Source organism: Tachyglossus aculeatus, chromosome 6 (genome assembly GCF_015852505.1).
Source record: "Tachyglossus aculeatus isolate mTacAcu1 chromosome 6, mTacAcu1.pri, whole genome shotgun sequence".
NCBI classification, from domain to species: Eukaryota; Metazoa; Chordata; class Mammalia; order Monotremata; family Tachyglossidae; genus Tachyglossus; species Tachyglossus aculeatus.
This window is the reverse complement of record NC_052071.1, coordinates 60,192,895-60,218,754: the sequence shown is the minus strand read 5'-3', so window position 1 is coordinate 60,218,754 and position 25,860 is coordinate 60,192,895. Positions and strand designations below refer to the sequence as shown.

At 54.8% G+C, this 25,860-nt stretch overlaps 1 protein-coding gene across 1 annotated transcript in view; it reads right to left on the bottom strand.

Annotated features, from left to right (window-relative positions):
* The window catches only part of BRWD3 (bromodomain and WD repeat domain containing 3), a 62,034-nt gene extending 43,272 nt beyond the window's left edge, over positions 1-18,762 (bottom strand). The window contains 6 exon segments of the mRNA XM_038747792.1: positions 4,235-4,333; positions 4,627-4,777; positions 14,855-14,914; positions 15,037-15,066; positions 17,378-17,436; positions 18,715-18,762. Coding sequence (XP_038603720.1) covers positions 4,235-4,333; positions 4,627-4,777; positions 14,855-14,914; positions 15,037-15,066; positions 17,378-17,436; positions 18,715-18,748 — 433 coding nt within the window. The 5' untranslated portion in view covers positions 18,749-18,762.
* Positions 18,763-25,860: the final 7,098 nt, after the last annotated feature.

The following is a 25,860-nucleotide window of genomic DNA, read 5'->3' as shown; positions in this document are numbered from 1 at the left end:
ACTCTCTTCTACTGCACACTCCGAAGCACTTAATTCAGTGCTTTGCCTGCCGTAAGTGCTCAGTAAGTATCACTGATTGATTGAGGCACACCGGTTCCTGCCTGAGAGGCCCCGAGAACCAATCCTTTTTTTTTTTTTAATGGTATTTGTTAAGCACTTACTACGGGCCAGGTACCGTTCTAAGCGCCGGGCTAGATACAAGGTAATCGGGTTGGATGCGGCCCATGTCCCACATGGGGCTCCCAGTCTTCATCCCTGTTTTGCAGACGAGGTAACTGAGACATGGAGAAGTGAAGTGACTTGTCCAAGGTCCCACAGCAGACAAGTGGAGGAGCCGGGATTGGAACCCAGGTCCTTCGGACTCCAGGCCTGTGCTCGGGACGGTAGGCCGCGCCGCTCCTGCGGCCTCGATACCCCATTGCTGGATGAAAAGGTCAGTGCCCGGCCGGAGACGTGGCCACCACCTGACCCCCGGCCCGGGGCACGGCATTGTGATTGGGGCTACACTCTTCAGCCACTGGCGCGTCACCTACCCCTCGGGGGGAGTGGGGAGGGACACAAGCCCACCTCTCCATCCACTGCCATCTGCAGACCACCGGTCACTCTCTCTGCTCCCTGACCGACAACAGCCAATGTCTCAGGAGGACACAACGGGCCCACCGAGCCGGCCCACTGGGGCCGGGCACGCCACCGCCAGATCATCCGGTCATCCGTCTGTCGCCAGACCATCCGATCATCCATCCGTCCGTCCGTCCCCGGAAAACCTCCTCCGAGGGGCCACACCTTCATCTCCTGCGGCTGCGGGCTCGGGCTGCCCGAGCCCCACCCTATCACAGGTCCCAATCGTGCTCAGATGCCCAGTACTGCCCACTTTCACCCTTCTAGGACCCCTGGTCCATTTCACACCTCGGAGGGGGCCACCTCACCCTACTGTGCCCCAGTCTGAACAGCTGCCAGGGCGTAGGGAAGGGCAGGGGAAATCCACCCAACATGCCCATAGCTGCAGGGTCTGAGGGAAGGAGATGCCCGCCACGCCACCCCTGAGGGGGCCGACGTCCCTCCCCATTGTACCTGCCATCGCCCACCCCCAAAGCAATGGCAGCAGCCCCCACGACCTCCCCAGGCTCAGTCTTCACTCGCCACCGGCCCCAGGGCTGCCCCCTCCCCTGCCGGGGCGGCAATGAGGCACAGCTGGAGAATGCCCACATGCCCACGCTCATTTCCTGGGGCTTCCTCCACCCCTTGAACCACTGGCCGACTTCAAAGGCAGCGTGGCACGCAGAGATGGTGGCGGGGCTCCCAGCCGGCGGGAGCTCAGGGAAGCCGACACGCTTGCTGTGCCCGAGGAGCCCTTTAATTACAGAGTCTCCCAGCTGGCGCTGATTCATTCATTCACTCAATCGTATTTATTGAGTGCTTACTGTGCACAGAGCACTGTACTAAGCACTGATGAAAGCGGGTAGAGCAGAGGGCCAGAGACCTGGGGGTCAGAGAGCAGGGGAACCAAGGATCAAAGAGCCAGAGAGCCAGGGGCCAGGGATCTGGAGAGCCAGGGGCCAGAGAGTCGGAGGCCAGAGAGCCAGAGACCTAGAAAGCCGGGGGCCGGAGAGCCAGGGGGCCAGAAAGCAGGGATCAGAGACCTGGACACACGGGGGCCAGAGACCTGGAGAACGGGGGCCAGAGAGCTGGCGAGTTGGGCTCAGAAAGCGAGAGAACCGGCAGCCAGGGTCCTGGAGAGCCAGGGGCCAGCGAGTCGGAGAGCAGGGGGCCACAGACCTAGAGAGCCGGGGGCTGGAAAGTCGGAGGACTGGGGTCAGAGCCGGGGATGCGGGCGAGTCCCCATCTGTGCAGGGGCTGGATGGCAGAGACCATCATCAGCTCCAGGCCGGGCCGGCCGGGTACCCGGCGTCAGAGCGGGTCAGTACACCACCTCCCCGTGACAGCGGGGACCGTGGATCTCCGGAACCGGAACGAGTCCTGCCGGGACACTGGAGACAGGAATCGGCCTGGAGACCGATTCCTGAACGGTCACCCTCTGCTCTGTGGCGAGGTGAGACAGGATGGCACTCCCCCAAGGACCGCCAGACACAGTTCGCTGGTCCCCACAAGCCCCCCGAAAGGTATACCAAGGCCAGCCCCGGGCAGGCCACCTGCAGAACAACGGGATGTGGACCCAAGGCAACGGGACGGGTGATGGGGAACACCGCTCCCGTCACCACCTGCTTCTATCACGCAATCGAGAGTGATGCCCGACCACCTCTTGAACTAAGCGTTTCGTAGAGGACGATACCTTCCAGGTAGAAGGCACCATCCCGGTCCTCAAGGAGCTTACAATCTAGGAAGAGAGGCAGACGCTGCCATCAATTAGAGACGGGAGGAGGCTACGGGGGACGAAGATGCGGATCTAAGTGCCACAGAGCGAGGGGATCGGGGCACGGGTGGCGTGGTAGTTATAGCTAGAAGGTGGGGAAATAAGAAATCAATCAGTCGGGAAAGGCCTCCTGGGGTTGATGTGGCTTCGGGAGGGCCTCGAAGACAGGGAGAGTGGTGGTCTGCTTTCCGCGACGTGAAAGGGAAGGGAGTTTCAGACAGGAGAGAGACCATGAGCAAGAAGCAGGTGGTGAGAGCGATGACGAGAAGGAGGCCCACTGAAGAGGTCAGCTTCGGGGGAGCAAAGTGTGGAAGTGCAGCCAAGAGAGCTGACTGAGCCTTGGGGACGTCAACTTCCTCCCTGGACATCCCTGACGGCTCTCTGGTGCCTGTTTCCTCCCACTCTTCAACTCCGTCAACTTCTCCATCAACTTCCCGCCCCTCTCCGCCTCACCCACTCAGACACACGCTGGATTTCATCATCTCTAGTCTGTAGGTGATCCCTGACCTCCAATCAATCAATCGTATTTATTGAGCGCTTACTGTGTGCAGAGCACTGTACTAAGCGCTTGGGAAGTACAAGTTGGCAACATACTTTCCCATCACTGTAGACAGCACCACCAGCCTCCCCGTCTGCTGAGCCCGGAACCTCGGCGGCGTCCTCGACTCATCTCTCTCTCGTTCAACCCGAATATTCAGTCTGTCACCAAATCCTGTCGGTTCTACCTTCACAGCGTCGCTGAAATCCGCCCTCTCCTCTCCATCCAAACGGCTACCGTGCTGATCCAAGCACTTATCCTACCCCGCCCTGACTACTGCGGGGTACGGTAGAGAAGCAGCGTGGCTCAGTGGAAAGAGCCGGGCTTTGGAGTCAGAGGTCATGGGTTCAAATCCCGGATCCGCCAATTGTCAGCTGTGTGACTTTGGGCAAGTCACTTCACTTCTCTGGGCCTCAGTTACCTCATCTGTCAAATGGGGATTAAGATTGTGAGCCCCACATGGGACGAACTCACAGAGTGCCCTCCTGCCTCGCCCGGTGTGCCCACCTCAGTCGAGGAGTGGTGGCCCAGGGCCTCCGAGGGACCGAGTCCAAACTAGGCCCACACCCGGGGGGCCCCACGACCCTCCCTGATCCACATCCACCAGTCATGTTTACTGAGCGCTTACCGTGTGCAGAACACTGAACTAAGTGCTGTGTGCGGCCCTGAAGCTGCTCGCCCTCCCCTTGTCTGCCCCTTTCATCGGACGCTCCCGGCTGCCCACCACAGCTTCCCCTTCCGCAGCGGGCACCCGGCCACCGTGGTGCTCGGCAGGCAGCCAAGTGTCCGGTAAAAGACCGACAGAAACCCTCTTATTCCCCTACTCATCGCCGCCCCAGTGTTCAAGAAAATGGGGAAATGTCGGAACGGAGGCCAGGAAAACAAAAGCCCGCCCGCTGAACTTACAAGGGCACACGTGAGACAGAGTTGCCGGAAAAGGGGCTCATACTAAGAAAACCTGATCAAATCGAGGCCCGGGTCCGCTACTTTTTTCAGAGGCCTTCGGAGGCACGAGCTCCGCCCTCCGGGCACTTCCACGAGCTGGACGGGGCCGATGGGGGGGCCCCTGCCGCCAGCAATGCCAACCCTGGCTGGAGGAACCCGCCTCTGGACTCTGCACGACCGGGCGGTGGCCCCCCGACCACCAGTCCTGCCCGACTGAGCTTCGTCTCTCCTCAGGCGCCCGGCCCCGACCCCTCCCCGACTGGGCTCTCGCCCCGTGAGCCCCGGGGACCCGCGCCCGACTCTCCCCGGGGTCATCTGTGCCCAGCACTGGGCACACGGAGGGACGGCGGGGAAGGGGACCGCGGCCGGGCACCACTCACCCACGTTTGGAGGCTTCACGTAGTTGGCGGGCAGCTCCGGAGGTCTTCCCCGGCGCAGGGCGGCGAAGGCCGAGCCATTCCACGGCGTGTGGCGACAGTCTAGGCCGGAGAACGCGGCTGGCTGGGCCCGTGACTGGGGTTTCGGTCGCCCGCGTGGTCCCCCGCGTCTGTGCGCTGGGATTCGGACCTCGGCTGGGAAGCTCGTGGTCCGGGCCAAGGCCGGCATTGACCTCTCGGCGGGTCCGCGATCGGGCCGTGCCCGCCCGCTCTCGCCGCCCATTCTGGGGCCTTCCGAGCCAGGCTCCCCGCTGACCCACTCCGACAGGGGAGACGGGGAGCCCCCGGGGCCCGCTCCAGCCCCCCCCCGCCCCCCGGCCGGCCGCGCACCTCACCTTTCGCCGCCCGCAGCAGGGACTGGCGGCCCCCGCCCAGCAGCGTCTGGATCCCGGGCACGCTCTGCGGGATCTCCCTCTCCAGCAGCGGGCCGACCCGCTCGCAGATCTTCAGGAGGTAGTTCGGGGGGATGTGGGCGTTGGCCGCCACCTAGACGGGACCACGAGGGCCGGGGAAGCCACGTCGGGCCACCGGGACGGAGCCCGCCCGGTCCCCCACGGCCCTCAGAAAGGGGACGTTTCTCTAGCGCGGGCCGGGCTGGTTTTTGCACACATCCGGGGGCCCGCGGGTACCGAGGGTACCATGGGACCGAGGGTCCGGCACCACCCTCTTCGGCCACGCAGGCACCTGCTGGTCACCTGGGCATCACCAGAGATGTCACGGAAAAGAGCAATTGGGCTCACCCAAACTCCCCCTCCGTCACCGCCTCCACATAGGGGTCTTGCCCCCCGGGGCCCCCTCTCTCACCCCATAGTCCCCAACGAACCAGGGGGCAGCGACCAGCCCGGATTTCCCTCTGGCCCCCACGGCCAAAGCTCTATCATCATCGTCATCAATCGTATTTATTGAGCGCTTACTATGTGCAGAGCACTGTACTAAGCGCTTGGGAAGTACAAATTGGCAACATATAGAGACAGTCCCTACCCAACAGTGGGCTCACAGTCTAAAAGGGGGAGACAGAGAACAAAACCAAACATACTAACAAAATAAAATAAATAGAATAGATATGTACAAGTAAAATAGAGTAATAAATATGTACAAACATATATACATATATACAGGCATGTCTATTCTGGCATGGGAGCCGCCCGGTTCCAGCAGCCTGCTTTTTCTTTCTCTTTTCTCAGTCTTTCTCTTCTTTTCTTTTCTTTATTTCTTTCTTTCCCGCTTTCTTTCTTTCTCTCTCTCTCTTTTTCTCTCTCTAATAATAGTAATTATGGTACTTGTTAAGCACTTACTATGTGCCGAGCATTGTTCTACGCACTGGGATAATAATAATAATGGTATTTGTTAAGTGCCAAGCATGCTCTAAGTGCTGGTGGGATACAAGGTGATCAGGTTGTCCCACATGGGGCTCACAGTCTTAATCCCCACTTTACAGATGAGGGAACTGAGGCACAGAGAAGTTGAGTGACTTGCCCAAAGTCACCCAGCCGACAGTTGGCGGAGCCGGGATTTGAACCCATGACCTCTGACTCCAAAGCCCGTACTCTTTCCACTGAGCCATGAAGGTAACCAGGTTGTCCCATGTGGGGCTCACAGTCTTAATCCCCATTTTACAGGTGAGGTAACTGACGCCCAGAGAAGTTAGGCTTGCCCAAGGTCACACAGCAGAAAAGTGGCGAACCTCTCGACCACTTACTCCCAAGCCCGTGCTCTTTCTCGGGATCATTCGGCACCCAATCTTCTGACCCAGGGTCGGAAGGACCTGTGTTCTAATTCTGCTGTGTGACCTTGGGGAAGTCACTTCACTTCTCAGTGCCTTAATGACCTCATCTGTAAAATGGGGGTTAAGACTGTGAGCAGCATGAGTGACATGGACTGTGTCCAAGCTTATATCTACCGCAGCGCTTAGTACAGTGCCTGGAAAGTGAGCACTTAACGAATACCATTAAAACAATGGTATTAGACTTTTAGACTGTGAGCCCACTGTTGGGTAGGGACTGTCTCTATATGTTGCCAACTTGTACTTCCCAAGTGCTTAGTACAGTGCTCTGCACACAGTAAGCGCTCAATAAATACGATTGATTGATTGATTGAAAACAATCCATAAATAAATGGAAACACAAGCACCAAGATTTTAGATGGCAAGCCCACCAGCCTCCGATTCTGGGGAGGAGATGGGGAGCGGGGGAAAAGGAAATGCCGAAGCTAAACGCCCCGCAAGCAGCCCACCGAATGGGACTGTGCCATCCCTGTGGCCAACTCTGAGGAGCCGTGACCACCGCCCAACCCCGCTTCCTGTCCTCCGGAGGCCGCAGGCCGGGCCGCTCCTTCCCGTTGGAGCCTCACGCTCCGGAGAAATGCCGCCGGGGAATCGGGGGAGCATATCTGCCCAGGAGGAGGGATGCACAGCAAGAGGGACGGCTGACCACAAGCGGCCGGGCGGTGGGGCGGGGGCTACAACGTGCACATGGCCGGGAATGCAGCCCTCAGGGGCCTTTGGGGCTCTCTTGACCCTCAAACCTCTCTTGAGGGTTGACTCTCAACCCTCTCTTGACCCCACCTCCCCTTCTAGTTATCGCCCTATCTCCCTCCTACCATTCCTTTCCAAACTCCTTGAACGAGTCGTCTACACCCGTCGCCTCAAATTCCTCAACGCCAACTCTCTCCTCGACGCCCTTCAATCTGGTGGCTTCTGTCCCCTACATTCCACCGAAACTGCCCTCTCAAAGGTCACCAATGACGTCCTGCTTGCCAAATCCGACGGCTCCTACTCTATCCTAATCCTCCTCGACCTCTCAGCTGCCTTCGACACTGTGGACCACCCCCTTCTCCTTAACACGTTTATCCAACCATGGCTTCACAGACTCTGTCCTGTCCTGGTTCTCCTCTTATCTCTCTGGCCGTTCATTCTCAGTCTCTTTAGCGGGCTCCTCCTCCCACTCCCATCCCCTTATTGTAGGGGTTCCTCAAGGGTCAATTCTTGGTCCCCTTCTGTTCTCTATCTACACTCACTCCCTCGGTGAACTCATTTGCTCCCACGGCTTCAACTATCATCTCCTCGCTGATGACACCCAAATCTACATCTCTGCCCCTGCTCTCTCTCCCTCCCTTCAGGCTCGTGTCTCCTCCTACCTTCAAGAAATCTCCATCTGGATGTCTGCCCGCCATCTAAAACTCAACATGTCCAAGACTGAACTCCTTATCTTCCCTCCCAAACCCTGCCCTCTCCCTGACTTTCCCATCACTGTAGACGGCACTACCATCCTTCCCGTCTCACAAGCCCGCAACCTCGGTGTCATCCTCGACTCTGCTTTCTCGTTCACCCCTCACATCCGATCCATCACCAAAACCTGCCGGTCTCACCTTCGCAACATCGCCAAGATCCACCCTTTCCTCTCCAACCAAACCACTACCCTGCTGGTTCAATCTCTCATCCCATCCTGACTGGATTACTGCATCAGCCTCCTCTCTGATCTCCCATCCTCCTGTCTCCCCCCACTTCAGTCTATACTTCACGCTGCTGCCCGGATCATCTTTGTGCAGAAACGCTCTGGGCATGTTACTCCCCTCCTCAAAAATCTCCAGTGGCTACCAGTCAACCTACTCATCAGGCAGAAACTCCTCACCCTGGGCTTCAAGGCTGTCCATCCCCTCGCCCCCTCCTACCTCACCTCCCTTCTCTCCTTCTCCGGCCCAGCCTGCACACTCCACCCCTCTGCCGCCGCTCACCTCCTCAGTGTACCTCGTTCTCGCCTGTCCCGTCGTCAACCCCCTGCCCACATCCTGGCCTGGAATGCCTTCCCTCCGCACATCCACCAAGCTAGCTCTCTTCCTCCCTTCAAAGCCCTACTGAGAGCTCACCTCCTCCAGAAGGCCTTCCCAGACTGAGCCCCCTCCTTCCTCTCCTCATCCCCATCCCCCCCCGCCCTACCTTCTTCCCCTCCCCACAGCACCTGTATATATGTTTGTACAGATTTATTACTCCATTTATTTTACTTGTACATATTTACTATTCTATTTATTTTATTTTATTAATATATTTTGTTGTCTGTCACCCCCTTCTAGACAGTGAGCCCGGTGTTGGGTAGGGCCCGTCTCTATATGTTGCCAACTTGTACTTCCCAAGCGCTTAGTACAGTGCTCTGCACACAGTAAGCGCTCAATAAATACGATTGAATGAATGAATGGATATGGGGATGGGGAACTGGCCGGCCGGGCGGACTGATTTTCTGGGATTTTTGGCAACAATAATAGTTGTAGTATTTATTAAGCGCTTACTATGTGCCAGGTACCGTACTAAGCGAGAGGTGGATACAAACAAATCGGGTCGGATGCAGTCCCTGGCCCACACGGGGCTCAGTCTTCATCCCCAATTTCCCTATGAGGCAACTGAGAGCAGTCGAGTGATTCGCCCCAGGTCACACAGCAGACAAGTGGCAGAGCCGGAATGGGAAGCCAGGTCCTTCTGATTCCTAGGCCCAGGCTCTATCCAAAAAGCCGCGCTGCTTCTGCATCTGGGACCCTGGAATACCACCCTGATTCCTCTCGGCCCGACCTGGCGTCCTTGCTGACAACCAGGCCCCGCATCTCAATCAATCAATCGTATTTATTGAGCGCTTCCTGTGTGCAGAGCACTGCACTAAGCGCTTGGGAAGTACAAGTCGGCAACACATAGAGACAGTCCCTACCCAACAGCGGGCTCTCAGCCTAGAAGGGGGAGAAAGACACCAAAACAAAATATATTAAGAAAATAAATTAAACAGAATAGTAAATATGTGCAAGTAAAATAAATACTTATTTAAGTATTCCTTAATCTCCTCATCACCTCATCTCCACATCACTAATCTCCTCATCACTAGGTCTTCAGCGCTGATTTGGCTCAGGACTATGTGCTAAATACTAGGGCCTTTGAGGATGATCCAATCGGACACCCACCCTGCCCATCCTGGGCGTCTAAGGAGGGGAGGACACTGAGGCCCAATCACTCAATCATATTTATTGAGCACTTACTGTGTGCAGAGCACTGTACTAAGCGCTTGGGAAGTCCAAGTTGGCAACATATAGAGACAGTCCCTACCCAACAGTGGGCTCACAGTCTAAAAGGGGGAGACAGGGAACAAAACCAAACATACTAACAAAATAAAATAAATAGAATAGATATGTACAAGTAAAATAGAGTAATAAACATGTACAGACATATATACGTATATACAGGTGCTGTGGGGAAGGGAAGGATTGTATTATAAATGGCCCAATACATTATATACAATGTATATAATTGTATAATGTATCCTTTATAATGTATTATAAAGGATAAATGGCCCATCATCATCATCATCAATCACATTTACTGAGCGCTTACTATGTGCAGAGCACTATACTAAGCGCTTGGGAAGTACAAATTGGCAACATATAGAGACAGTCCCTACCCAACAGTGGGCTCACAGTCTAAAAGGGGGAGACAGAGAACAAAACCAAACATACTAACAAAATAAAATAAATAGAATAGATATGTACAAATAAAATAAATAGAGTAATAAATATGTACAATCAATCAATCAATCGTATTTATTGAGCGCTTACTGTGTGCAGAGCACTGTACTAAGCGCTTGGGATGTACAAGCTGGCAACATATAGAGACGGTCCCTACCCAACAGTGGGCTCACAGTCTAGAAGGGGGAGACAGAGTACAAAACCAAACATACTAACAAAATAAAATAAATAGAATAGATATGTACAAATAAAATAAATAAATAGAGTAATAAATATGTACAAACATATATACATATATACAGGTGCTGTGGGAAAGGGAAGGATAAATGGCCCAGCGTCCTGAAGGTCACACAGCAGGCTGGGGACAGAGCTGGGCCCCAAGATGCTCAGCCCCGTGCTCCGTCCACTTGGCCACACGGCCTCCCGGCTAGGGACGTCCCACCCAACGGGGTCCGGCTCCCCGCTTCCGAAAGCCTTGCAAAAACCGATTCCCTTCCCAACCTCGTCTCAGATGCCGAGTTCTTTTTCATCCGACAGTTAAAAGTTAGCTGCCGTACACCACGGGACAACAGTCCCAACCAAAGGCCTCTGGGACAAAGCCGTAAGCAAGAGCAGCCCGGAATGTAAGGGTGTTCTCTCACCATTTGCACAAATGCACTGTTCTGGTGGAACAGTTAAAACACACACACACTCTTTCTCTCTCTCATTTCCAAGCCTGTCCACTGATCCCAGATCCATCATATTTGGAAAAGATGAAGTCGCGGGGTGATCTGCTCACGTTTCCAGTGCCCCTGCCCTACGCGGTCCCAGGAGCAGCAGGCTGCCAGCTTCCTGTAAAATGGGGATGAAGACTGTGAGCCCCCCGTGGGGCAACCTGATCACCTTGTAACCTCCCCAGCGCTTAGAACGGTGCTTTGCACACAGTAAGCGCTTAATAAATGCCGTCATTATTATTATCCGAGAGATTTCCTGAGCTCCGGCAGAGCTCCGCAAGCCAAACCCACGTCTCCTGTCCTCAAGGGAGGAGCTCTGGACCTAGATCGTGCTCTCCTGCCCGCTCCCGGGTTGGAGCAGGCGGCACACAGCAGCGGCACAGGAAGGGGAGACCCTCGAAGGCACCGATCCGTTGGGAAGCGAGAGTCGCCAGCGTCCGGGACCCAAGGCGACGGGAACGGAGCATTCCCGCTGTCCAGGGGCTGGCTGAGCATGGGGCAGGCCTCTCCCGGCTGCTCGGGGCTCAGAGGCAATGCCAGATGTCCCACTGACACCACAACAACCACGGCCGCCCGGCACCGACAACTCTCGACAAGCGATCCGACTCCACTCCATCACCCGTTCATTCATTCAATCGTATTTACGGAGCGCTTACTGAGTGCAGAGCACTGTACTAAGCGCTTGGGAAGTACAAGTTGGCAACATATAGAGACGGTCCCTACCCGACAGTGGGCTCACAGTCTAGAGGGCCATTTCCAGGCCTGCTGCCAGCCCGTGATGGGCTACGACGCCCAAAGGGCCCGGCTCCCTGCGGGCCCCTATTCATTCTTTCAATCGTATTTATTGAGCGCTTACTGTGTGCAGAGCACTGTACTAAGCGCTTGGGAAGTTCCACTGACCCCAGGTTTTGGGTGGCCGGACGGAAGGCGCTTTCGGCCGCTGCACCTGCTCCTTCCCACACTGAGCCCCCTCCTTCCTCTCCTCCTCCCCATCCCCCCCGCCCTACCTCCTTCCCCTCCCCACAGCACCTGTATATATATTTGTACAGATTGATTACTCTGTTTATTTTACTTGTACATATTGACCAATCTATTTACTTTGTTAACGATGTACATTAGTACAGTGCTAAGCGCTTAGTACAGTGCTCTGCACATAGTAAGCGCTCAATAAATACGATTGATTGATTTAGCTTTAATTTTATTAGTTCTGACGATTTTGACACCTGTCTCCATGTTTTGTTGTCTGTCTCCCCCTTCTAGGCTGTGAGCCCGCTGTTAGGTAGGGACTGTCTCTAGATGTTGCCAACTTGGACTTCCCAAGCGCTTAGTACAGTGCTCTGCACACAGTAAGCGCTCAATATGATAATGAATGAATAAGTGCTTAGTACAGTGCTCTACACATCCGCCAAGCTAGCTCTCTTCCTCCCTTCAAAGCCCTACTGAGAGCTCACCTCCTCCAAGAGGCCTTCCCACCCTGAGCCCCCTTTTTCCACCCCTCCTCCCCATCCCCTCCGCCCTACCTCCTTCCCCTCCCCACGGCACCTGTATATATATTTGTACAGATTGATTACTCTATTTATTTTACTTGTACATATTGACCAATCTATTTATTTTGTTAATGGTGTGCATTTAGCTTTAATTCTATTTGTTCTGACGATTTTGACACCTGTCTCCATGTTTTGTTGTCTGTCTCCCCCTTCTAGACAGTGAGCCCGTTGTTGGGTGGGGACCGTCCCTACACAATGCCAACTTGTATTTCCCAAGGGCTTAGTACAGTGCTCTGCACACAGTAAGCGCTCAATAAAAACGATTGATGATGATGATGAGTAAGCGCTCTATAAATACGATCGAATGAATGAATGAATGGGCACCAAGGCCCTCGGTGGTCATTCATTCATTCATTCTTTCGTTTGATCGTACTCATTGAGTGCTTACTGTGCGCAGAACACTGTATTACGTGCTTGGGAGAGCACAGAATTTTTCAAAAAACAAACCAGACTCATTCCCTGTCCACAGCGAGCTTCTGTCTGGATGAGGAGCAAAGAGGATGAGGTTCTTTACCATTCCTCTAGACCGTGAGCTCATGGGCAGGGAATGTGTCTACCAACTCCGCTGTACTGTACTCCTTTGAGTGCTTAGTACAGTGCTCCACCAAGCTAGCTCTCTTCCTCCCTTCACAGCCCTACTGAGAGCTCACCTCCTCCAAGAGGCCTTCCCAGACTGAGCCCCCTTTTTCCTCTCCTCCTCCCCATCCCCTCAGCCCTACCTCCTTCCCCTCCCCACAGCCCCTGTATATATATTTGTACAGATTGATTACTCTATTTTACTTGTACAGATTGACTATTCTATTTATTTTGTTAATGATGTGCATTTAGCTTTAAGTCTATTTCTTCTGACGGACTTGACACCCATCCACGTGTTCTGTTTTGTTGTCTGTCTCCCCCTTCTAGACTGTGAGCCCGTTGTTGGGTAGGGACCGTCTATGTTGCCAACTCGTACTTCATTCAATCGTATTTATGGAGCTCTTACTGTGTGCAGAGCACTGTACTAAGCGCTTACTGCTCTGCACACAGTAAACCCTCAATAAATACGACTGAATGAATGCTCTGCACCCAGTAAGGAGACCTGCACAACGGGGAAAGGCTTTTGGGGGGACAGGTGGGGGGGTAGAGAGAATGGATGGACAGATGGAGGTCAGACAGGCCCACACCAGTGAATTGACTCCCGGGGCCGAATCCCCGGGGAGAAAGGGAGGATTCGCTGGGTTGTGTGGAGGGAAACGTTTGTTCTCTGTCTCCCCCTTTTAGACTGTGAGCCCACTGTTGGGTAGGGACTGTCTCTGTGTGTTGCCAATTTGTACTTCCCAAGCGCTTAGTACAGTGCTCTGCACATAGTAAGCGCTCAATAAATACGATTGATGATGATGATGATCCGTTTGTCTTTGGGGATGGCAGACCGTGTGCCCCAATTCGAGGCGCCCTGACGGCGGAAAGTAGGGGATGGAGTCCACGGGAGGGGTCCCTGACACCCCCCCACAAAAGCCTGAGGCCAGGTGGGGTGGGACGGACCCCCGAACCCCCAGCGTTGGGGCTGAATTGAGAACCAGCATGGCCAAGTGGCTAGAAGGAAGGTTGGAAGGTCGTGGGTTCTAATCCCAACAACCGCCCCTTTTCTGCTGTGCGACCCTGGGCAAGTCACTTCTCTGGGCCTCAGTTCCCTCATCTGTAAAATGGGGATGGAGACTGTGAGCCCCACGCGGGGACAGGGACTAGCCTCCAACCCCATTTGCTTGTTTCTACCTCAGGGCTCAGTACAGTGCCTGGCACCTAGTAAACGCTTAACGAATACCATCCTTGCTAGCACGAGAAGCAGCGTGGCTCAGTGGAAAGAGCACGGGCTTTGGAGTCAGGGGTCATGGGTTCATATCCCGCTCCGCCAATTGTCAAGCTGTGTGACGCTGGGCAAGTCACTTCACTTCTCTGCCCCTCAGTTACCTCATCTGTAAAATGGGGATTGACTGTGAGCCCCCTGTGGGACAACCCGATCACCTTGTAACCTCCCCAGCGCTTAGAACAGTGCTTTGCATATAGTAAGCGCTAAATAAATGCCATTATCATTATTATTATTATTATTATTACCACCGTCATTGAGAAGCAGCGTGGCTCAGTGGAAAGAGCCCGGGCTTGGGAGTCAGGGGTCATGGGTTCTAATCCCGGCTCTGCCAATTGTCAGCTGAGTGACTTTGGGCAAGTCACTTCACTTCTCTGGGCCTCAGTTTCCTCATCTGTAAAATGGGGATGAAGACCGTGAGCCCCACGTGGGACAATCTGCTCACCTTGTATCCTCCCCAGCGCTTAGAACAGTGCTTTGCACATAGTAAGCGCTTAACAGATGCCATCATTTATTTTATTTTTATTTATCCTTAGACCGTAAGGCCGGTATGGGTGGGGATTGTCTCTCTTTACCGCTGTGTTGTGCTTTCCAAGGGCTTAGCACAGTGCCCTGCACAGGGTAAAGCGCTCGATAGATGCGAATGAATGAATGACTATGATTATCGCTGTCACCATTATGATTATCAACTGTCCTCCCCGTCCCCGTCGGTCCGGTCTGGGGGATCCGGGGGTGGCGGTTCCCAGGGGGTAAGCGCTTCATAAATGCCATCATGATGATGATGATGATGATGGTGAGGCCGGAGCCAACTGGGAAGCGTGTTTCTTCCTCGGATGGGGCCCCGGGGCCTGTTCCGGGCGCCGTGTGATTGGGTGGCATCGGTGGCCCGGCCCGGTCCTGTGCCCGGGGGCTGCCCAGTCCTGCGCCCGGGGTGGGGGGGGTCCAGGGTCGGACGGTCACTCACCAGGTCGTGGAAGGTGCGGCGGTGCTCCTTGCCCTCCCAGTCCAGGCGCCGCGGGATCAGCTGGGACGAGGGGAAGGGGCAGGGGAAGGGCGGGGGGGCAGAGCAGATGGGATCAATGGGGAGGGGGCCAGTGCACACCCCCTTTACCCCCCCAATCCCGATCCCCCTGGCCCGGTCTGTACCTGGTGCTCCTCCAGTTCCTCCACCAGCACCTGCGGGGCGGAGACACATGGGCCTGGCAGCGTTGGCACCCTCACCACCGGGCAAGGGCACGGGGGGGAAGACCCTGACATTCACACACTCACAGCCCTGGGGGCCAGGAGGGGAGACCCCCCCACACACACACACAGACCCAGGATTTATGGGGGGTTGACACATCCAAACCCAAGGTCGGGGGAAGACCCCCCCCACACACAAAAAACAGGCCAATGGTCAGGGGGAGACCCCCGCTACAAACAGGCCCAGGGTCAGGGGGAGACCCCCCCCCTTACAAACAGGACAAGGGTCAGGGGGAGACCACTCTATAAACAGTCCCAGGGTCAGGGGGAGACCCCTGCTACAAACAGGCCCGGGGTCAGGGGGAGATAACTCTATAAACCGACTCAATATCGGGGGAGACCTCCCCTTACAAACAGATCCATGGTCAGGGGGAGGCCACTTTATAAACCGACCCAGGGTCAGGGGAAGACCCCCCCCCCCCTTACAGACAGACCCAGGGTCAGTGGGAGACCCCTGCTACAAACAGACCCAGGGTCAGGGGAGGCCACTCTATAAACAGACCCAGTGTCAGGGGGAGACCCCCCCATTACAGGCAGACCCAGGGTCAGGGGGAGGTCACTCTATAAACCGACCCAGGGTCGGGGGGGGCCACTTTATAAACTGACCCAGGGTCGGGGGGGGCCACTTTATAAACTGACCCAGGGTCAGGGGGAGACCCCCCCCCTCCCTTACAGACAGACCCAGGGTCAGGGGGAGACCCCTGCTACAAACAGACCCAGGGTCAGGGGAGGCCACTGTATAAACAGACCCAGGGTCAGGGGGAGACCCCACCATTACAGACAGACCCAGGGTCAGGGGGAGACCCCTGCTACAAACAGACACAGGGTCAGGGGGAGACCCCTTACAAACAGACCCAGGGTCAGAGGAGGCCATTCTATAAACACGCCCAGCATCAGGGGGAGACACCCCCCACCCCCCTTTACAAACAAACAGGCCCAGGGCCAGGGGGAGACCATTCTATAAACCGGCCCAGGGTCAGGGGGAGACCCCTCTTACAGACAGACCCAGGGTCAGGAGGAGACCCCTCTTACAGACAGACCCAGGGTCAGGGGGAGACCCCCTGCTACAAACAGGCCCAGGATCAGGGGGAGGCCACTCTATAAACAGACCCAGGCTCAGGGGGAGGCCACTCTATAAACAGACCCAGGCTCAGGGGGAGACCCCCCTTACAGACAAACAGACCCAGGGTCAGAGGGAGACCTCAGCTACAAACAGATCCAGGGTCAGGGGAGGCCACTCTATAAACAGACCCGGGGTCGGAGGAGACCCCCCTTTACAAACAGACCCAGGGTCAAGGGGAGACCCCTGCTACAAACAGGCCCAGGGTCCGGGGGAGTCCACTCTATAAGCAGACCCAGGGTCAGGGGGAGACCCCCCTTACAAACAGACCCAGGGTTAGAGGGAGACCCCTCCTACAAACAGACCCAGGCTCAGGGGGAGACCCCCCTTTACAAACAGACCCAGGCTCAGGGGGAGACCCCCCTTACAAACAGACCCAGGCTCAGGGGGAGACCCCCCTTTACAAACAGACCCAGGCTCAGGGGGAGACCCCCTGCTATAAACAGGCCCAGGGTCAGGGGGAGGCCACTCTATAAACAGACCCAAGCTTAGGGGGAGACCCCCCTTACAAACAGACCCAGGGTTAGAGGGAGACCCCTGCTACAAACAGACCCAGGGTCAGGGGGAGACCCCCCTTACAAACAGACCCAGGCTCAGGGGGAGACCCCCTGCTACAAACAGGCCCAGGGTCGGGGGGGTCTACTCTATAAACAGACCCAGGCTCCGGGGGAGACCCCCCTTACAGACAGACCCAGGGTCAGGGGGAGGCCACTCTATAAATCGTCCCAGAGCCAGGGGGAGACTCCCCCTTACAGGCAGACCCGGGGTCAGGGGGAGACCCCCGCTGCAAACAGGCCCAGGGTCAGGGGGGGACCCCCCTTACAGAGAGACCCAAAGACAAGAGAGAGCACTCTATAAAGAGACCCGAGGTCGGGGGGAGAGGACCCCCACACCCACACAGCCCCAGGGTTGGGAGGGGGGGTCGACACCCAGGGTCGCAGGGTGGGCGGGAGGGGGGCGAAGGGGAGGCACGGACGGACGGACGGACGGACGGACGGACGGACGGACGGACAGCCCGCCCCCCCGGCCCCAGGGGCAGGTGGAGGGCAGGGGCGGGGCCCCCGGAGTCTCCCCCCAGCCCCAGCCCCAGCCCCAGCCCCATCCCCAGCTCCCCCCGGCTCTCACCTGGGCCGATCTGCTGCAGGGTCCGGACTGCAGGAACCGGGCGATCAGGTAGTACAGCTCTGGGGGGCCGGGACACAGACACACACACACACACACAACAACAACACAACGCAACGCAACGCAACACACAGACGGACGGACGGACGGACGGACGGACGGACGGACAGACGGACAGGCGTTAGGGCAGGGGGTCGGCCGGAGGGCAGGCGTGTTAGGAAAGAGGCAGGAGCGTTAAAGGGGGGGAGGGGGGCGCTAAAGGGGGGGAAGGGGAGCGTTAAGGGGGGGAAGGGCAGCGTTAAAGGGGGGAAGGGGAGCTTAACGGGAGCGTTAAAGGGAGGAAGGGGAGCGCTAAAGGGGGGAAGGGGAGGGTTAAAGGGGGGAAGGGGAGCGTTAAAGGGAGGAAGGGGAGCGTTAAAGGGAGGAAGGGGCGCGTTAAAGGGGGGAAGGGGAGCGTTAAAGGGGGAAGGGGGCGTTAAAGGGGGGAAGGGGAGCGTTAAAGGGGGAAGGGGAGCGTTAAAGGGAGGAAAGGGAGCGTTAAAGGGAGGAAAGGGAGCGTTAAAGGGAGGAAGGGGAGGGTTAAATGGGGGAGGGGAGCGTTAAAGGGGGGAAGGGGAGCGTTAAAGGGAAGAAGGGGAGCGTTAAAGGGAAGAAGGGGAGCGTTAAAGGGAAGAAGGGGAGCGTTAAAGGGGGGAAGGGGAGCGTTAAAGGGAGGAAGGGGAGCGTTAAAGGGGGGAAGGGGAGCGTTAAAGGGGGAAGGGGAGCGTTAAAGGGAAGAAGGGGAGCGTTAAAGGGGGGAAGGGGAGCGTTAAAGGGGGAAGGGGAGCGTTAAAGGGAAGAAGGGGAGCGTTAAAGGGGGGGAAGGGGAGTGTTAAAGGGAGGAAGGGGAGCGTTAAAGGGGGGAAGGGGAGCGTTAAAGGGAAGAAGGGGAGCGTTAAAGGGGGAAGGGGAGTGTTAAAGGGAGGAAGGGGAGCGTTAAAGGGGGGAAGGGGAGCGTTAAAGGGAGGAAGGGGAGCGTTAAAGGGGGGAAGGGGAGCGTTAAAGGGAGGAAGGGGAGCGTTAAAGGGAGGAAGGGGAGCGTTAAAGGGGGGAAGGGGAGCGTTAAAGGGGGGAAGGGGAGCGTTAAAGGGGGGAAGGGGAGCGTTAAAGGGAGGAAGGGGAGCGTTAAAGGGAGGAAGGGGAGCGTTAAAGGGGGGAAGGGGAGCGTTAAAGGGAAGAAGGGGAGCGTTAAAGGGGGGAAGGGGAGCGTTAAAGGGAAGAAGGGGAGCGTTAAAGGGAGGAAGGGGAGCGTTACAGGGGGGAAGGGGCGTCGGGGAGGGCCAGGCCCAGCCCGGACCCACCGGCTTCGATGGGGGTGGGGGCCTTCGCCGCCATCCTGGGGGGGTCCGAGGAGGGGGGGTCCGAGGAGGGGGGGTCCGTCCGTCCGTCCGTCGGTCCGTGGGTCCGCCCGCCCTCCCGGTCAGCGCGGGCCCGGGCCCATCCCGGCCCCCAGGGGGCAGGGGCCGCCGGGGGGGGGGGGGGGGGAACCGACGGGACGGGACGGGACGGGACGGACCGGACGGGACGGACGGGGCGAGACGGGCCGGGGCCGGGGCCAGGCGGGCCGCCGGACGCCAGGGGGCGCACCCGCCGCCGCCGCCGCCTCGTTCGCCCCGCGCCCGCCGAAGAGGGGGGGCGCCGCGGCGCTCTAGGAAACGCCGCCGGGGGGGGGGAGGGATGGCCCCACTTCCGGGGGGGCGGGACTTCCGGCGGCCGCTCGTCCCGGCCCTCAGCGGGAGGGGGCGCTCCACCTCGCTTTCCGTCCTCATTACTCATTCATTCATTCAAGCGTATTTATTGAGCGCTTACTGTGTGCATAGAAGTCTTCTGTTCATTCAATCGTATTTATTGAGCGCTTACTGTGTGCAGAGCACTGTGCTAAGCGCTTGGGAAGGACAAGTTGGCAACACGTAGAGACGGTCCCTACCCAACAGCGGGCTCACAGTCTAGAAGGGGGAGACAGACAACAAAACAAAACGTATTAACAAAATAAAATAAATAGAATAAATATGCACAAGTAAAATAAATAAATAGAGCAGTGCTTGGCACATTCATTCATGCCAACTTGTATTTCCCAAGGGCTTAGTACAGTGCTCTGCACACAGTAAGCGCTCAATAAATACGATTGATGATGATGATGAGTAAGCGCTCTATAAATACGATCGAATGAATGAATGAATGGGCACCAAGGCCCTCGGTGGTCATTCATTCATTCATTCTTTCGTTTGATCGTACTCATTGAGTGCTTACTGTGCGCAGAACACTGTATTACGTGCTTGGGAGAGCACAGAATTTTTAAAAAAACAAACCAGACTCATTCCCTGTCCACAGCGAGCTTCTGTCTGGATGAGGAGCAAAGAGGATGAGGTACTTGTTAATTTGGTACTATTAGCTAGGCTGCTTCTCAGTTGTCGTGTGGCATATTTAATCAATCACAATACTGGATAATAATAATAATAATAATAATGATAATAACCCATGCTCTTTCCACTGAGCCATGCTGTCATCTGGGAATCAGAAGGTCAAGGGTTCTAATTCCTGCTCTACCACTTTACCGGGAAGCAGCGTGGCTCAGTGGAAAGAGCCAGGGCTTTGGAGTCAGAGGCCGTGGGTTCAAATCCCGGCTCCGCCACTTGTCAGCTGTATGACTTTGGGCAAGTCTCTTCACTTTTCTGTGCCTCAGTTCCCTCATCTGTAAAATGGGGATGAAGACTGTGAGCCCCACGTGGGACGGGGACCATGTCCAACCTGATTTGCTTACTATTACTATTAATAATAATAATAATAATGTTGGTATTTGTTAAGCGTTTACTATGTGCAAAGCACTATTCTAAGCGCTGGGGTAGAGACAAGGTAATCAGGTTGTCCCACGAGGGGCTCACAGTCTTCATCGCCATTTTACAGATGAAGGAACTGAGGCCCAGAGAAGTGAAGTGACTTGCCCAAAGTCACAGAGCTGACAGTTGGCGGAGCCGGGATTTGAACCCACGGCCTCTGACTCCAAAGCCCGGGCTCTTTCCACTGAGCCACGCTGCTTCCCAAAAAATAAAAATGGCATTTATTGGACGATTGATTGCCAAACACTGTCCTAAGCACGGGGATAGATACAATAAAAGCGGATCATACTTATTCCCTGTCCCTCATAGAGCTCATAGTCTAAAAGGGAGAATACTTAGTTTATCCCTGTTTTTACAGACGAGGAAACTGAGGCATAGAGAAGTTAAGTGACCCATGACCTCTAGACTCCCAAGCCCGGGCTCTTTCCACTGAGCCACGCTGCCACCTCCACTTTCAATCGTATTTATTGAGCGCTTACTGTGGGCAGAGCACTGTACTAAGCGCTTGGGAAGGACAAGTTGGCAACATATAGAGACGGTCCCTACCCAACAGTGGGCTCACAGTCTAGAAGGGGGAGACAGAGAACAAAACAAAACGTATTAACAAAATAAAATAAATAGAATAGATATGTACAAGTAAGAGTAATAAATACGTACAAACATATATACATATATACAGGTGCTGTGAGGAGGGGAAGGAGGTAAGGCTGGGGGGATGGGGAGGGGGGCGAAGGGGAGGGGAAAGAGGGGGCTCAGTCTGGGAAGGCCTCCTGGAGGAGGTGAGCTCTCAGTAGGGAGCCCTGTGTCTGCTGTGTGGCCTTGGACAAGTCACTTCACTTCTCCGTGCCCCAGTTTCCTCAACTGTAAAATGGAGATTAAGACCGTGAGCCCCACGTGGGACAGGGACTGTTTCCGACCTGATAAACTTGTAGACGACTGCTTGGCACATTGTAAATGCTTAACAAATACCATAAAAAAATATTAAATGTGGTATTTGCTAAGCACAGGGTAGATATAATACAATCAGATGCCCAGATCTTAGTACAGTGCCTGGCACATAGTGAGCACTTGACAAATACCATAAATCATAAATCAATGAGAAGCAGCGTGGCTCAGTGGAAAGAGCCTGGCCTTTGGAGTCAGAGATCACGGGTTCAAATCCCAGCTCCATTAATTGTCAGCTGTGTGACTCTGGGCAAGTCACTTCACTTCTCTGGGCCTCAGTTCCCTCATCTGGAAAATGGGGATGACAACTGAGCCCCACTTAGGACAACCTAATCACCTTGTAACCTCCCCAGCGCTTAGAACAGTGCTGTGCACATAGGAAGCGCTTAATAAATGCCATTATTATTATTATATAATTTAAAGATATGTACATAAATGTCGTGGGGTTGGGGCGACTATCAGATGTCCATTGGTCGCAGATCCGAGTGCATGGATGAGGCAGAAAGGAGATTGAGCTGGGGAAAAGAAGTCTTAATTGGGGGAAAGCTCCTTGGCTGAAATGTGAGCAGCCCCTCTCCTCCCACCCCAATCCGGATCCCACCTTGGCCTGACTATAATAATAATAATAATAATGGTATTTGTTAAGTGCTTACTATGTGCAAAGCATTGTTCTAAGCGCTGGGGGGATACAAGGTGATCAGGTTGTCCCACAGGGGACTCACAATCTTAATCCCCATTTTACAGACGAGGGAACTGAGGCGCAGAGAAGTGAAGTGACTTCATCATCATCATCATCATCAATCGTATTTATTGAGCGCTTACTGTGTGCAGAGCACTGGACTAAGCGCTTGGGAAGTCCAAGTTGGCAACAAATAGAGACAGTCCCTATCCAACAGTGGGCTCACGGTCTAAAAGGGGGAGAGAGAGAGAACAAAACCAAACATACTAACAAAATAAAATAAATAGAATAGATATGTACAAGCAAAATAAATAAAGTAATAAATATGTACAAACATATATACATGTGCTGTGGGGAAGGGAAGGAGGTAAGATGGGTAAGGAGGTAAGAAGGAGGTAAGACTTGCCCAAAGTCACCCAGCTGACAAGCGGTGGAGCCAGGATTTGAACCCATGACCTCTGACTCCAAAGCCCGGGCTCTTTCCGCTGAGCCACGCCGCTTTCCATGAGTAGAAGTGGGCACAGCCCCCGGCGGCACCGCTCCCTGCCCCTTGGGAAGCTGCAGGCTTGGCATGGGGCCCTTGAGCCTGCCGCTGCCTGGAAACAAATGAACTTTTCAGCAAATTTCCCTGGGAATTTGGGAGCTGCCCTCTCAGGCCCTTGCCTCCTAGAAATAGATTCTGCATCGGGGAGTGAGGTAAACCGATCAATTAGCAGCCGGGAATGACAGGGCCTGGAAAGCTGGGGTGGCTCAGTGGAAAGACCACGGGCTGGAGAGGTCATGGGTTCAAATCCCGGCTCCGCCAATTGTCAGCTGTGTGACTTTGGGCAAGTCACTTCACTTCTCTGGGCCTCAGTTCCCTCATCTGGAAAATGGGGACTAAGACTGTGGGCCCCATGTGGGGCAACCTGATCACCTTGTATCTACCCCAGTGTTTAGAACAGTGCTTGGCACATAGGAAGCGCTTAACAAATACAATCATATCATAGTGTAGAATCAATCAATCGTATTTATTGAGCACTTACTGTGTGCAGAGCACTGTACTAAGCGCTTGGAAAGTACAAGTTGGCAACATATACAGTCCCCACCCAACAGTGGGCTCACAGTCTAAAATGGTCGTCCAATAATAATAATAATGACGGCATTTATTAAGCGCTTACTACGTGCAAAGCACTGTTCTAAGCGCTGGGGAGGTTACAAGGTGATCAGGTTGTCCCACGGGGGGGCTCACAGTCTTCATCCCCGTTTTACAGATGAGGGAACCGAGGCCCAGAGAAGTGAAGTGACTTGCCCAAAGTCACACAGCTGACAAGTGGCGGAGCCGGGATTCGAACCCGTGACCTCTGACTCCAAAGCCCGGGCTCTTTCCACTGAGCCACGCTGCTTCTCCGATGGATGGGGGGAAAGACCGGCTGGACCCTGGACCATCCCCACAGTGTAAAATGGGCAGACAATCCCCCTGGGCACTGGAGTGTCTTTGAGCTCTTTAAGAGGAATGAAGTTTCCTAGTGAATTTAGCACGCACAACACACACACACACCACATAATAATAATAATAATAATAATAATAATGACATTTTTTAAGCGCTTACTATGTGCAAAGCACTGTTCTAAGCACTGGGGTAGATACAAGGTCATCAAGTTGTCCCACGTGGGACTCACAGACTTAATCCCCATTTTCCAGAGGAGGGAACTGAGGCATAGAGAAGTGAAGTGACTTGCCCAAAGTCACACAGCTGACAAGTGGCGGAGCCGGGATTTGAACCCATGACCTCTGACTCCAAAGCCCGTGATCTTTCCACTGAACACGCACACCCCCTACCCCCCCACCCTCTATGCAAACCAAATTCAGCCGAAATCTTCGTTTAGAGAAGCAGCGTGGCCTAGTGGAAAGAGCCCGGGTTTGGGAGTCAGGGGTCATGGGTTCTAATCCCGGCTCCGCCGCTCGTCAGCTGTGTGACTTTGGGCAAGCCATTTCACTTCTCTGGGCCTCAGTTACTCAGCTGTAGAATGGGGATGAAGACTGTGAGCCCTACGTGGGACAACCTGATGACCTTGTATCGACCCCAGGGCTTAGAACAGTGCTTTGGTACATCGTAAGTGCTTAACAAATACCAACATTATTATTATTTGAACCCGGACAGCCATCTCAAGCTTTCCACACATGTGTCCATTAGGGGCTCTAAGTAGACACATGCACACATGTGTGCATGTACGTATTTAATTAGTGCCAGGGTCATCATCATCAATCATATTTATTGAGTGCTTACTGTGTGCAGAGCACTGTACTAAGCACTGGGTCAGCGATCCAGGTGGGCCTGAGCTCTTCTCACCACCCCCCTCCCGGCCCCCTCCCAAGCAGCATCACTCTGAGGCATATTGCTCTCGCTTAGTACAGTGCTCTGCACACAGTAAGCGCTCAATAAATACGATTGAATGAATGCTCTCGTTTTGTTGTCATGGCAACCCATCTCCCCCCAGAGGCATCTCTCCATTCATTAATTCATTCAATCGTATCTATTGAGCGCTTACTGTGCGCAGAGCACTGTACTAAGCGCTTGGGAAGTACAAACTGGCAAGATTCATTCCTTCAATCGTATTTATTGAGCGCTAACGGTGTGCAGAGCACTGTACTAAGCACCTGGGAAGTCCAAGTTGGCAACATATAGAGACAGTCCCTACCCAACAGTGGGCTCACAGTCTAGAAGAGAAGCAGCGTGGCTCAGTGGGAAGAGCCCGGGCTTGGGAGTCAGAGGTCGTGGGTTCTAATCCCTGCACTGCCACGTCTGCCGTGTGACCTTGGGCAAGTCACTTCACTTCTCTGAGCCTCAGTTCCCTCATCTGTAAAATGGGGATGAAGACTGTGAGCCCCCCGTGGGACAAGCTGATCACCTTGTAACCTCCCCAGCGTTTAGAACAGTGCTTTGCACATAAGCTCTTAACAAATGCCATCATCATTAATAATATAATATTATTATAATAATAAGTATATTATTATATAATATTATAATATTAGAAGGGTGGTCTCCAATCCCATCTCTCCCGCCCCACAGGGCCGTCATCTCCTGTAGACTGTGAGCTCATTGAGGGCAGTGAATGCATGTTATATTGTTGCACTGTACTCTCCCAAGCGCTTAGTACAGTGCTCTGCACACAGTAAGCACTCAATACCACTGACTGACTGAATTAATGAATGGTCCCCAATCCCATCTCTCCCGCCGCCGGGCAAATCTGGGGATCCTCCAGCGTCGGGGCTGGGCCCAACTTGTACTTCCCAAGCGCTTAGTACAGTGCTCTGAACACAGTAAGCGCTCAATAAATACGATTGAATGAATGACCCCCCGCCTCAGTTCCAGCCTCCCATCTCCCCTCCATGGCCACCCCACCGCAAGTACCCCCAGATCCTTCTTCCCATCTGGAATGTGAGCCCACTGTTGGGTAGGGACTGTCTCTATATGTTGCCAATTTGTACTTCCCAAGCGCTTAGTACAGTGCTCTGCACACAGTAAGCGCTCAATAAATACGATTGATGATGATGATGATTAAGCGTCTGGCTCCCGGGCAACACTTTGAGTGCCTTGAGGGCAGGGATCCTGTCTGCTCACTCCACCGTCCTGTTCCAAGCGTTCAGTACAGAGCTCCGCAAACATTAGGTGCTCCATAAATACCACCCACTGACTGGGGGATGGAGGGAGGGGACCGTGAGCCTGAATCCGTCAGGTTACACCGGCATTCCGACCGCCGCGTCCGCGGAGACACTCGGGGCAGCCCTTCGGACCTAGTGGAAGGAGCCCAGGCCTGGGACCCTGAGGACCTGAGTTCTAATTCAGCCTCTGCCACTCACCCGCTGTGCAACCGTGAGCTAGTCCCAACTTCTCTGGGCCTCGGTTCAATCACCTGCAAAATGGGGATTCAATACACAATATTTCATTTGGACCCTCAGTGTTGCTTTACAGCTTTGAAGGGGAAAGTGTTCCGCCGGCTGC